General features: G+C 51.2%; 1 protein-coding gene across 1 annotated transcript; it reads left to right on the top strand.

The window, feature by feature from the left end:
- The first annotated feature begins 4,980 nt into the window (after positions 1-4,980).
- On the top strand, positions 4,981-12,604 carry RCVRN (recoverin). Its single transcript, XM_005907541.2, is given in 4 exon segments — positions 4,981-5,258; positions 5,260-5,359; positions 8,912-9,023; positions 12,439-12,604. Coding segments are annotated over 4 exon segments (606 nt in total). The 3' UTR covers positions 12,555-12,604.
- Positions 12,605-13,585: the final 981 nt, after the last annotated feature.

Genomic DNA, 13,585 nt, shown 5'->3' with positions numbered 1-13,585 from the left:
CGTTTGCTCTATATAATTGTTCTGCATTATTATAAAGCATTTTCAGGAAGTTAAATGCTCTCATTTTTTCCCCCTTTGGCTCTGTGTGTACACTTGAGATGCTTAGATTTCGTCCTGTGTAAAATAAACTGTCCAGAGACACCATGTCGTCCCACTGGGCGACCCTCTTTCCTGGAGGGCTCCCACACTCTTCTTTGCACAAATGGGCTCAGTGTCCTTCCCGAGCTGGGTGATCATTTTACCCCCAATGACTTAGCAGAGGGACAACGAGCATGTGGGCATTGAGCCTCCCCCACCCCAATGGGTATCATGCTGCCAGACCAAACCCTTGGCCCCAGTCCCCTTCCCTGGAGCCTTCTGTCCCTATGAACACAAGGGGCTCCTGGCTATTATTTCCTTTCTCCACCCATCCATCCCATCCACCCATCCATGCAATAATTAGTGAACACCACTGTATGCCAGGGTCTTTCCAGGTGGTGCTAGTGGTAAAGAACTCACCTGCGAAATGCAGGAAACTTAATATGAGACAGGAGTTTGATCCCTGGGTCGGGAAGCTCCCCTGAAGAACAGCATGGCAATCCACTCCAGTATTCTTGCCTGGAGAATCCCATGGACAGAGGAGCCTGGTGGGCTACAGTCCGTAGGGTCACAAAGAGTCAGACACAGCTGAAATGACTTAGCACGCACGCACAGAATGCCAAATACTGCTCTCAGTACTGGGAACACGTTGGTGATGGGAACAGATCAAGAATCTTGACCTTGGAACTTATTTTCCAGCAGAAAGAGACAGGCTAACAAAATGGTATGTAGAGTGTATGTAGAAAATGACAGGTGTTACGACAAAAGGGCAGGGGGAGGGTTTCAGGGTGATGGTGGGTAAGTGGCAACATGAAATAGGGTGATTGGAGTGGCCTCATTGAGAAGGTGGCATTTGACCAAAGTCAAGGACACCTGGGAGGGAGCCCAGCAGGTAGCTGGAAGGGAGAACATTCCAGGCAGAGGAGGTGGCCCTGTTAAAGGCTGGAGGCACCTCATTAAGGCCAGTTGGCTGGAGCTGACACAGTGACGGGGAGGAGGCAGCTTCTGCAGAGCTTTGCAGGCTTTGGAAAGCCTGTGATTTTGCTCTGGGGTCCATCCAAGCTGAGAGCGCACAGCCTGATTTCCTTGCTGGAGAGCTCACTGTAGGAAAAGGGGAGCAGGGCAGCCAGAATGCAGGGACAGGGGACGGTGCCTGCAGGGGTGGCCACGAGGAGGTGGGGAGAACGGTCAGATTCTGGAAGTGCTTTGAAAGTGGAACCAACGTGGTTTTGAGCCAGTTTGGAGTGGCTCGAAAGTGGGGTGTGACAGAAAGAGGGGCACAGGAGATGACTCCAAGGATTTTGGTCCAGGCAACCAAAAGGACAGACTGCTGTTTACCATGATGGAGACAGCCATGGGAGAGGCGTTCCTCCCATTCTCTGCCTCCCACTCACCCTCTCTGAGCCCTCTTTCCCCTCTGCTTCCAGACCAGGGTCTAAGGGTTCTCTTGTCCTTCTGCTCACAGCAAGGGAAGGTGGGGGAGGGGGACCGGGGCTACGGGGCTCCCAGCTTAGGGAGAGGACAGGGCCAGCCTCTGGGAAGAGTGTATGTCTTTCAGTCAGGGCCAGGCTGGGAGGGGGAGACACAAACAGATGCACTGGCCAGAGACGAGGGCTTCTCCCCAAGTGGTCTTTGGGGCTCGGGGACAGTTTATGGCCCCAGCTTAGACTTAACAAATCCCCTCACAATACATCATCTCCAACAACTTGTTTGGCTAAGGAACATAAACTCTCCCTCTGATAGAAGATGTTTACGCAGGTTTTCAAACAAACCTCCAGGTCATGACCCCTCTCTCAGCATCGACACAGCTGCCTGTGGTCCCCTTCCACGGTCGGGCCCTCCTGGGCACAGCAACCTGAAGAGTGTGGGCAGCACCTGCTCCTTGCTCTTGAGAGGGGCAGAGGGGCTGGGGGCTCTGGCTGCCTTCTGTGTTAACACGGGGTCCTGTCTCCTGGCCCACAGCCTCTTTGTTGTCATGGCAACCCAGCTCCTCACCTTGAGAAACACAGCTTCTTGCCCACTCTGCTCACTCCTTGAGAACGAGAGCTTGGTTTCTTCCTGTGACATTGGCCTTGTCTCACCTGCAGGCTCGGTGTGGACACCCAGGAAGCACTTCTAATCCTCGCACACCAGGTTCAGAGGCAAGGGTGGAGGCGTCTGACTTCATTTTCAGGGCTTGGGTTTTGTTTGTTTGATGACTGTCCTATTTCTAGCTGCTCTTGAGAACAAATGCCTTGCTGCGGGCTAGTGAAAGCCTAGAAAAGGAGAAACCACTCCTTTTAAGAAAGACTATGCTATCAAAAACTGATGGAAAAAATAGTAAGTACACAGACACACACACGTCTAACATTAAGGCCTCCTGAGAAGCACTCTGGACCCTCAGTGGGTGGGGCGACCAGGAGGAGTGGGTCAGCACACCTGAGCCTGAACTTCCGGGTCCTTCCTGCATAACATTAGCGGGGGCTGGTGGATGTCTTTCTCCCAGCAGCAGGGACCTGCCATTAGCCTCTTATGAAATAGGATACAAACCCTAAGTCACCTGCCTGCACACTGTGCGCTTTATTCTTTGCAGTTACTGTGTGTGCGTGCCAGGCTGCTTCAGTTGTGTCTGACTCTGTGTGGCCCTACGGACTGTGGCCGGCCAGGCTCCTCTGTCCATGAGATGCTCCAGGCAAGAACACTGGAGAGGGTGGCCATTTCTTCCTTCAGGGGATCTTCTCAACCCAGGGATCCAACCCACATCTCCTGTGCCTCCTACATTGGCAGGCGGGTTCTTTACCACCAGCGCCCCCTACAAAGCCCTTTGTAGTAACCACCCCTGGGTAAAGCCGAGACTTCTCTCCCATTCTAGATGGCGATTCTGGGGTTCCAGGTGTGATGCTCAGCCAAGCAAGGGCACCAGTGGCCTCTCCTTCGGGTGTTGAGATTTCAGGTACAAGCCTACTCATGAGGGCTCTTCCCTGAGGCCCACACTGGGTACTGAGCTGACCACAGGGGTGGAAGCCTCCCCTGGCAGAGCTCCTTCTTGTCCATTCATTCACTCAGCAAGCACATACTACTGTCTTCCAGCTCCTGGCACCAGGCTTGGTTGCCAACCAACGATATACAGCTGAAATCAAGCCACAGGTAAGTTGTATTTATCCCACACCATGTTGTTGAAAAAATTGGAAATCACTCCCACAGTTTGGAAATTGCATCTGGAAATCTGATTTCTGATTTCTCTTGGGTTACCAAAAAGTCTAGTAACACCAGGCCATAATCCCATCTGACTACATTCTAATGGAGGCAGCCCCTGCCATGTGGGACATAGGCCTCACCACTCCCTATTGCCTTCCTAATTCCCTGGCTTCACTCACACACTCCACATGCTGGCCTGGCCTCTGTTCGCAGTGCAGTTCTTGATCCCTGTCACAGAAGAATATTGGCAAAAGGTAACATGTGTTCAGGGCTTCCTTGATAGCTCAGTTGGTAAAGAATCCGTCTGCAATGTGGGAGACCCTGGTTTGATTCCTGTATTGGGAAGATCCCCTGGAGAAGGGATAGGCTACCCACTCCAGTGTTCTTGGGCTTCCCTTGTGGCTCAACTGGTAAAGAATCCACCTGCAATGTGGGAGACCTGAGTTTGATCCCTAGGTTGGGAAGATCCCCTGGAGAAAGGAAAGGCTACCCACTCCAGTATTCTGGTCCATGGGGTCGCAAAGAATTGGACATGACTGAGCAACTTTCACTTTCACTTTTCACTTTCAACATGTGTTCAGCTCTTACTACTGCCAGGCTCTATTGTAAATGCACTGCACATATTAACTCATTTCAGGCTTACAGTAACAGCGATGCTATTACGATGCCCGTTTAGTCAAGGAATAGTCACTGAGGGCCCAAAGCTGACAGGTACCCTTCATGCAAAGGAAATGCAGTGGGGAACAAAACAGAATCCCTGCCTTCACGGTGCTTTCATTCTGATGCCATCCCAGGCAGCACGTGGAATAAATAAACACTAAGTCAGAAGGTGTGCTCAAGAGGAAGAACAACCACGCAGGATAAACAGTTGGGGCTTGCTGGTGGTTGGGATGGGGGTGCTGCTGTTACTGAGAAGGCAACATTTAAGGAAAACCATGAGGGAGGTGAAAGATTAGAAGAGAACTCTAGGCAGAGACAGGTTAAGAAACATGCCTGAAGCCGCTGTATAGGTCAGGGAGCTCAGCTCGGTGCTCTGTGATGAGCTAGAGGGGTGGGACGGGGGAGGGCGGTGCGAGGGAGGCTTGAGAGGGAGGGGATGTATGTACACTTACAGATGACACACGCTACTGTACAGCAGAAACTAACGCAGCATTGTAAATCAATTATACTCCAATTTTTAAAAAATGAAAGAAAAAGAAATGCGCCAGAGGGTCACACGGCTAGTAAATTGCAAAGCTAAGGTTTGAACCTGTGCTGGTTCCAGAGCCTGACTCCTAACCCAGCATTATAGGACCACCCCTGCCGCAGAGACTCTCAGAGTTAGGGCAACGGAAGACAAGCAGGGAGCATCCTTGCTCTTAGAGAGCTAGAGCTAGCGGTGGGGGGTGAGGTAGGGATGGCCGCGGGGCCTAGGTGAGGCCTCAGGTCTCAAGATTCTGATCTACTGTCCCGGCCTCCCAGAAGGCCAAGATGGATTGACCTCCTGCTGTCAGCTCTTTATTTTAATCTCAGGGGGCTTCTGGGAGCTCGCCTCCCTCCCCTAACCGCAAGCTCCAGGCCCCTCCTCCCTCCAAGTACTGGGGTGACCCGGCCACAAATCCGCCTAATCCATCAGCATCTCAGGGTGCGACTGTCTCCTGTGGCACCAAGCCCGGCAGCCAGGAGACCCCATTGCTCCCATCCACCCAGCAGTGATAGCCCGGCCGGGCCCACACCACCTCACCCATGGGGAACAGCAAGAGTGGGGCCCTGTCCAAGGAGATCCTGGAGGAGCTGCAGCTGAACACCAAGTTCACGGAGGAGGAGCTGAGCTCCTGGTACCAGTCCTTCCTGAAGGAGTGCCCCAGTGGCCGGATCACCCGGCAGGAGTTCCAGACCATCTACTCCAAGTTCTTCCCCGAGGCCGACCCCAAGGCCTATGCCCAGCACGTGTTCCGCAGCTTTGATGCCAACAGCGATGGCACCTTGGACTTCAAGGAGTATGTTATCGCCCTACACATGACCAGCGGGCAAGACCAACCAGAAGCTGGAGTGGGCCTTCTCCCTCTATGACGTGGATGGCAATGGGACCATCAGCAAGAACGAGGTGCTGGAGATTGTCACGGTCAGTGTCAGCCTCCTTATCTCCGGCTGAGAGGGATGGGGGTCTCGAGGAATTGGGCTGCTACTAATTCCTCACGGGGGCCTGGCAGGGAGGAGGGAGTGGACACCCAAGGTTGGTGACTCAGTGGCTCTGAGAACCTGGTCAGGAGGAGTCTCCAACAAATCAATATTAATAGAGGGCTGGACAGTATTCTTGCCTGGAGAATCCCCATAGACAGAGGAGCCTGGCTGGCCACAGTCCATGGGGTTGCAAAGAGTCAGACACGACTGAGTGACTAAGCACAGCACAGGGCACATTCCCACAGCTTCATTTTCCTCCTAGAGAAGAAGAATCTGGGTATTTTCTATTATTTACCTTTACCATTTCCTTCTTTCCCTCCCATCATTCTTCCTTTCTTCATTAAAGCGTTCTTCAGGGACTTCCCTCGTTGTCCAGTGATTCCAATGCGAGGGGTACGGTTTCCATCCCTGGTCAGGGAAATAAGATCCCACCTGCTGTGCAGTGCAGTTAAGAAAATATAAATAAATAAGTAGGTGTTAAAAATAATAAAACATCCTTCAGAACCTCCAATAGGACACACTCAGATTCTTTTTTTGTTTGTTTGTTTATTTGGCTCCAGGGGGCAGGGGGGGTCTCAGTTGAGGCACGTGAGGTCTAGTTCCCTGACCAGGGGTGGAACACCAACCCCACCCCCAGCACTGGGAGCCCAAAAATCTTAGCCACTGGGCCACCAGGGAAGTCCCTTTCATAAGATCTTATGGACAAACCCTAACGAACTTTTCGGCCAACCCAATATATTTATGTATTTATGTTTATTTTATTTTGGTCCTGTGGCTTTTGGGATCTTACCTCCCCAAACAGGGATTGAACCAGGGGCCATCGCCACTGCAGTGAAAGCCCCGAGTCCTAACAACTGGACAGCCAAGGATGTCCCTTTCGAGTCATTTTAGAGACATAACATGTTTCAAATATGTTGGCCCAGGATCAGATCATCTGCCAAGATTTTTAGGTGTTTGAAAAGTAGTTTTATTTAATATAAAATGCATGCAATTTAGAAACCGATGCAAAAGAAAATGCAAATTGCCTTTACTTTCATCATCCAGAGAAAACTACTGTCAACAAATAGGCATGTATCTTTCCAGTCTTTTATCTATATATTTAAAAACAACTTTAGAATTAGGACATATACACATATAGTTTTATCATACTTTTCTTCAGCCACTATTTTACTATGAATATTTTCAATATCAAATTGTTTTTAACAGCTGCTTAGAATTCCATCTTATAGACATGTCATAAAATTATTTAACTGTTCCTGTATTTTTGGATAACGAGGATACTTCTATTTCTTCCCTATTATATCATTTTTTCCCTTCATTCAGTATCATTTTATTGAATTTTCCCCCTACCCCCACCCATGTCACTTGCTTTCTTTCTCTAATGCCACTCCTGTAAAGAGAGAATATTTTTCATCTTTTATATAATTTTTGAGGCATTTGTAATCCCACTTTCATTCACCCAATTCTTCCACCTTTATTAGGCAAAACCGTAGATAAAACAGTCAAGGATGCAGCTGTGGTCAGCGACTCCTTCTTGGGCCTCCCGTTAGGGGCAGGTGTGTTTAGAAACCTCACTGGTCTCTGGGTGGGGCCTGCAGAGCAAGCTCCCTGGATTGACAGGTGGCCTGTGGCAGGGACCACCTCCTCAGAACCACCTAAAGGATGCCAAGCCCAGCAGAGGCCTCTGAGTTGGTGATTCTTCAGAGAAAGGAGGAGGAAGAAGATGAAGGGGTAGAAGGGAAGGGAAGGAGGAAGGAGAGGGTGGGAGGTGTGGGGAGGCAGAGAGAGAAGGGCACGTCCACAGATGAGGCTATGCAAGAGCGTGCCAAGCCTCTGCTATTCACCATGTCCAAGGTAACTGGCCTGGGAGTCGGTCATCTGTTGAGGGTTCTGATGTACCACCACCAAGCTGGGCGTCCAGAAAACCACAGAACCTCCCACCCCCAAGGGTGAGGATGTAATGGTTCTTTCTCAGTCCGTTCCTGGAGGCCCTGACAGCGTACCCTTGGTTTTAGAAGCAGGGTGATGGGCAGCCAGTCACTCTCAGCCTTTAGCCTTCCGACCTGCCCATGGGTCCCTGGCTCAGGAACTTAAGGAAGCCCTTACTTCAGTGCCGGGTACCTTGGGGCTCTGAGCACTGTCAGTGAGGCAGCTGCCCCAGCTGCGGGTTTTGACTCCCTTGCTTCTCTTGCTGCAGCACAGGGAGCTGAAAGGAGTTTCTAAAACCACTGCTCTTCCCTCCAGGTTAATTCCATGGGCATTACTGCCCCTGCCCAGCTGGTTCCCCGGTGTCTCCACAGCGTCCCAGTCCCAACACTTAGGTCGCAAACTGGGACACTCAAGATGGGGGAGCCACAACCTTGAGCATCCACTCTGGGTCTGGCCAGCCTCCTGGAATCCTAGTAACCTGGAGCTGAAAGGGCACATCAAGACTACCCTGTCCCTTTCCCTGACCACATGTCGGAAGGCACTTCCTGCTTTGCTGGACATTGTCTACTCAGCTCCTGTATTAGCTAGAGTAGAGGGAAGTGAGAAGGACCCTTGAGCTTTACCCTCCCTAAGCAGAGGGGTAAAGGAGGAGCTTCCAGAGGCCTTACCCAGCCCCTACCATGCTCTTCAAGACATTCTAGGAATAGCATGAGATGCAAGCACAGAGGTTCTAGAACCAAACTTGCCAGGGTTAGAATCTCCAGTTTTCTGCTTCTGGTTGGCTGAATTCTAGCAAGTCAGCTGATTCAGTTTCTCCATCTGTGAAATGGGCCAATAACACCCACCTCATAAAGCTGTCATGAGTTTACATGTAAAGACACTTAGAAAAGGGCACAAACATTAGCCCTTATTACCATAAGCAATCCATGTGACACTGCTGTTGAAAAACCTGTCTGCCAATGCAGGAGATGTAAGAGACACAGGTTCGATCCCTGGATCGGGAAGATCCCCTGGAGGAGGGCATGGCAACCCACTCCAGTATTCTTGTCTGGAGAATCCCATGGACAGAGGAGCCTGGCAGGCTATAGTTAATGGGGTCGCAAAGAGTCGGACACAACTGAAGTGACTTAGCACACACGCACCATAGGCCAGCCTGCTAGGCAACCAAAGTACCACTTGGATTCAGAAAAAGCCGTCTGATGCACTTCTGGGCAGTGAGGTTAAAGGTACCAGTTTTCAAAATGCAGCCTTCAGGAAGCCTTTTATTTCTTATTTTCATTTTTTAATACAATGAAAGTAATATGTCTGCATGGTCAGGAAATTCAGACTGTGCAGAAAGGGACAAAATAAGAAGGGAAAGTCATCCTCACCCCTCCCCCGCATTCCCTTCCCCTTCTTAAAAGTACAGATGACTCCTCCCACTCTCAGGAACTAGGGAGGATTCAGTCGGGGCCAATGGGTTGGGGGGCCTGGGCATCTGCATTTTAACCTCAGCGTCCTGCTCAAGCCATGTGGGTTCCCCCAGAATCACTTCTGACCGGTGCTCCCCCTCAATTCGGTGCAGGCTATCTTCAAAATGATCAGCCCTGAGGACACAAAGCGTCTCCCAGAAGACGAGAACACTCCGGAAAAGCGAGCAGAGAAGATCTGGGGATTCTTTGGCAAGAAGGATGATGGTGAGTGACTTCTCCTTCCCAGCTCTTGATTTCACCGTCCCGGGCTATGTCCTAGAGACCCCAGTGAGATTGACCCTTCCCAGTCCAGAGACCAGGTGGGACGGAGGACCCCTCCTCCCACTGCGAGGTGGTCAGCAGAAGAATGGTCAACAGACAGTTGTGGGCCCTTCTGGAACTGACTGAAAATGTCACCACCTCCCACTGCTCATAAAACTCCACCACTGCCTAAGATTCTCTGGGGGCAAACATAGGCTGTAAATGATGGGGTGCTTTGGAAGAAAAAAAAGCATCTTTTGTTTGGACAGAGTTAACCCACTTTGAAGAAAGAGTGAAAAATCAAGACAACAGCCCATCATTTTGTAAACAAATGACAAGTTTTGAGGCTTTGCAAGCATACTGCTTTCTTTTTGAATGGAGTGCCCAGTTTTGTGTTGTTATTTTAGGACACTTTGGTTTACTTGTTTAAACCAAACAAGTAGCCTTCTGCACGGCTGGGATGGGGTAAAGCTCACTTCAGAATTAGCATGGCATCCCAAGTAAGCGGGATCTCAATTTATATGGTGTTACTTTAGGACATTAGTTTGGGTCCCCTCTCCCAACCCCCAAGCACCATCAGATGGAATTAGATTTCAATTCAATCTCAAGAGATTGATGGGGGTGGGGGGTGCTATGAGGGTAAATGAGGAGAGATATTCAGGAGGCTGGGAAGGCCATCAGACTGCAAAGCAGATGAACGGCTTATGGGCAGATGCAAGAGAAGTCTTAAACTGCAGGGCTGGGCTAAGAAAGTCTTGGTGAAGCTGAGGGTGTGTCCTCGGGCCCCCTTCTGCCAGGAGCTGACCTGTCTTGGCTCCCTCCCCTGTTCAGTCTGGCTGAGAGCAGCCAATGGGGAGCATGAGCTTGTACCGAGCGGTGATGGATTCCAGAACTGGGCAGTGGGGGCTGCTGGTGCCTGAAGCCCATGTCCAGCTCGGGAAGGACACAGGAGAGGGGTTGGTGTCAGATGGGGACTGCAAACTCGAATGACCAATGGGGCCGGGATGATGAACGTGAGAGAAGTGGACAGTGGCCCAATGAAGCAATAGGGACTGGCAAACACTGGGGCATGAGGGCCTGCCTGGTTTTATGGCCTCTGGTCAATTGTTACCACATAGGAATACAGAGCCGTTGGGGCCTCATCGTCTGCTTTTTTTTTTTAAAGAGAAGCCAGCAATCGAGATTTTTAAAATCTGAAGTGCCTCCACTGATGAAACACTACATGGTCCACACACATCTGAGGAGCTGGTATCGGCCCGTTTGTGATCTCTGGGCGAGTCTCTTACCAGGGTTCCAGGTCACACACCCATGGAGGATGTTAAAGAAGGCCCCTACTAATCTGCAGTCCAGGGAGAAGGTGGATTAGCAACCAGATCTGTGACGTTAGGGCCAGAACTAGGGTGAGGCATGTGAGGTGCCCTGGCACAAGATTTAAGGAGACCCCTCTTCTCAGATGCCAGCCCTGTGCCCATACGATGCTGAAAGTGAGAGCCTCCTTAAATGTTGAAGGGTAGGTACCTCCCTTTCCTCACCCAGACGTCATCTCCCCTTTGAACACCTTCTCCTGGCTGCTTCAGGTGCCTCCCAGTGGCATGTCACCCCTCTGGCTCTTTAACCTCCATCTTGACATCCTGCTGGGTCTGGCAAGTGCTGAATCCCTTGTTCTGCTACTTGCTGACCTGAATATTGACCCCAGTGAATGTCACAGGAGGCAGTGGTACTCCTGCCAGGTGACTTGTGTTTTCACATGGTCCATCTGAAGACCAGGCTTCACTCCACAATCAGCTTCTGAGAGTAGGAGTTTCAAGCTATCAGTGAGGTTCATAGGGCACCTGGGACCTTAAAACCCACATTTCATCACCCTGACCTGCACAAGGAACCTGCATCCTAATCCAGGAAGGATTAAGGTCACTCAAAAGGCCTGGAACATAAAAAGCCAATGGAAACCCACTTCAGCTAAGCCAAGCTTTACTGAGCATTTAGTACATCAGGACTATGAGCCTCGCCATAAGCAGGGAGGAACATTTGCCTCATTCTAGAGTCATTTCTCGGAGAAGACAATGGCAACCCACTCCAGTACTCTTGCCTGGAAAATCCCATAGATGGAGGGGCCTGGTGGGCTGCAGTCCATGGGGTCGCTAGGAGTCGGACACGACTGAGCGACTTCACTTTCACTTTTCACTTTCATGCATTGGAGAAGGAAATGGCAACCCACTCCAGTGTTCTTGCCTGGAGAATCCCAGGGACGGGGGAGCCTGGTGGGCTGCCGTCTATGGGGTCGCACAGAGTCGGACATGATTGAAGCAACTTAGCAGGAGTAGCAGCAGCAGAGTCATTTCTGGGCTTCCCTGGTGGCTCAGACAGTAAAGAATCCACCTGCAATGCAGGAGACCTGGGTTTGATCCCTGGGTTGGGAAGATCCCCTGGAGGAGGGCATGGCAACTCACTCCAGTATTCTTGTCTGGAGAATCCCCATGGACAGAGGACCCTGGCAGGCTACATACAGTCCATGAGATTGCAAAGAGTCAGACACAACTGACCAACTAAGCGCAGCACAGCACAGAGTCATTTCTACAGGTGACTGTCTCCCCATCAGACCAACAGTTCCCCAGGCCAGGGGCATTATCTCACTCCCTTCCATGTTACACCCTGCCCTCTGCCCCCTGCAATGACCTCAGCCCCATATACAGTGGCACAGAGGAAGGGCTTCGTGAGTGCATTTAACTGGAGAGAACTGAACTCAATAGTTGGGGCAAAGCCCTTTCTCGTCCCAAAGGGGGAGGTAGATTCAGTTCAGTTCAGTTCAGTCGCTCAGTCGTGTCCGACTCTTTGCGACTCCATGAACCGCAGCACACCAGGCCTCCCTGTCCATCACCAATTCCTGGAGTTCACCCAAATCCATGTCCATCAAGTCGGTGATCCCATTCAGCCATCTCATCCTCTGTCGTCCCCTTCTCCTCCTGCCCTCAATCTTTCCCAGCATCAGGGTCTTTTCAAATGAGTCAGCTCTTCGCATTAGGTGGTCAAGTATTGGAGTTTCAGCTTCAACATCAGTCCTTCCAATGAACACCCAGGACTGATCTCCTTTAGGATTAGGGATGCAGAGATGCCTAGGAAAGGATCGCCAACCAGTCAGAAGAGACACAGCACTGGCCCAGCCTCCTGGAGACCCTGCAGGGCCTGTCACCAACCCTCTCATTGTTGGTTCACCGGGAGGTCCAGGGGTCCTAGGAAAGAGTTAGAGGGTGGGGTTGTCCTCAGGGGCAAGGAGATCAGTATTTTCATAATAGAGCCATCCACTCTGGGTATGCTTGCAAATATCAGCTTCATTGCAGCTGGAAACAGTCTATCCTGACTGTATTATTTTCTCCTCTTGCAGATAAACTTACAGAGAAAGAATTCATCGAAGGGACCCTGGCCAATAAGGAAATTCTGCGACTGATTCAATTCGAGCCTCAAAAAGTGAAGGAGAAACTGAAGGAAAAGAAACCCTGATGTCAACTGCTCAGGTCTCCTCCCTCCCCACCCCTCTCAAATAAACACACATGTGCACGCACACAAACACACACCGCCCCCGGGGCCGGGAGGGCCTCCAACCCACAGCACATTAAACCCTCCTGCACACCTCCCTGCCAAACGGAAGTGTCGTTAAGCTATTCACCAAGTCCCGCCCACTATACTGCCCGCCTCCCCTCCCCCCAGCCCGCCAGCCCAGGCCTCCGTAATAATTCCAGGATTAGGTCACAGGAGCCCTAAATATAGGTCACTGGAGCCCTAAATATCCCCGCCCCCATGTAAGCTCCTTTGTGGATTGTTGGGTAAGCAGGTTCCAATAAATGCAAGAGGAGCCGGGCACTCAGCTGACTGGTCAATCTCCAACTGGAAAAGGAAATGATTTCTGTCGGTTCAGCCTCACGGACAAGGCTGTGTCGCCGTCGCAGTCACAGACCAGGGTGCGGGGACTGTGGCGCTGCAGGAAAGAGACACGGCCCTGTTCTGGTACAGCTCAGGGTGCAGAGGGGACCATAGACCTTGAAGAAGCCGGCAGGGGTGGTGAGGTTACCATGGAGACACGCAAAGCATTGTGGGAAGATACAGTAGGCGGGGCTGACTTGTTCAGGGATGGGGAAGATGTTCCGGATGAAGAGGCGTTTCAACTAAGACCCAGGGGATTGGAGTGGGGGAAATGTGAGGGTGGAAAAGTGATGTGTCTTAGAGACCCTGAGTCCGGTATGAGCAGTTCAAGTTCTAGGACCCTGAGAAGGCCAGTGTAGCCCAAAAGCAGAGGGAGGAGGCGGGGAGAGCAAACTGAGTTAAGCTTCCAAAGTAGGCGGTGGCGGGGGGAGGCCAGACCATGCAAGGACTTCCCTGCAGGCCAGGGGAAGACCTAGGGTTCACCATGGGGGTAGTGGGGGCTGTGTGGGGTTGGAAGTAGGAGGGATTTATGTTTGTAAGAGAACTACCCCGGTACCCCCCGCAGGATAGGAATAAATTAGGCAAGACTGGGGCCTGGATATCACACTCCT

The sequence above is a fragment of the Bos mutus genome, chromosome 19 (genome assembly GCF_027580195.1).
Source record: "Bos mutus isolate GX-2022 chromosome 19, NWIPB_WYAK_1.1, whole genome shotgun sequence".
In the NCBI taxonomy this organism is placed as follows: Eukaryota; Metazoa; Chordata; class Mammalia; order Artiodactyla; family Bovidae; genus Bos; species Bos mutus.
This window is presented reverse-complemented; position numbering and strand designations above follow the sequence as displayed.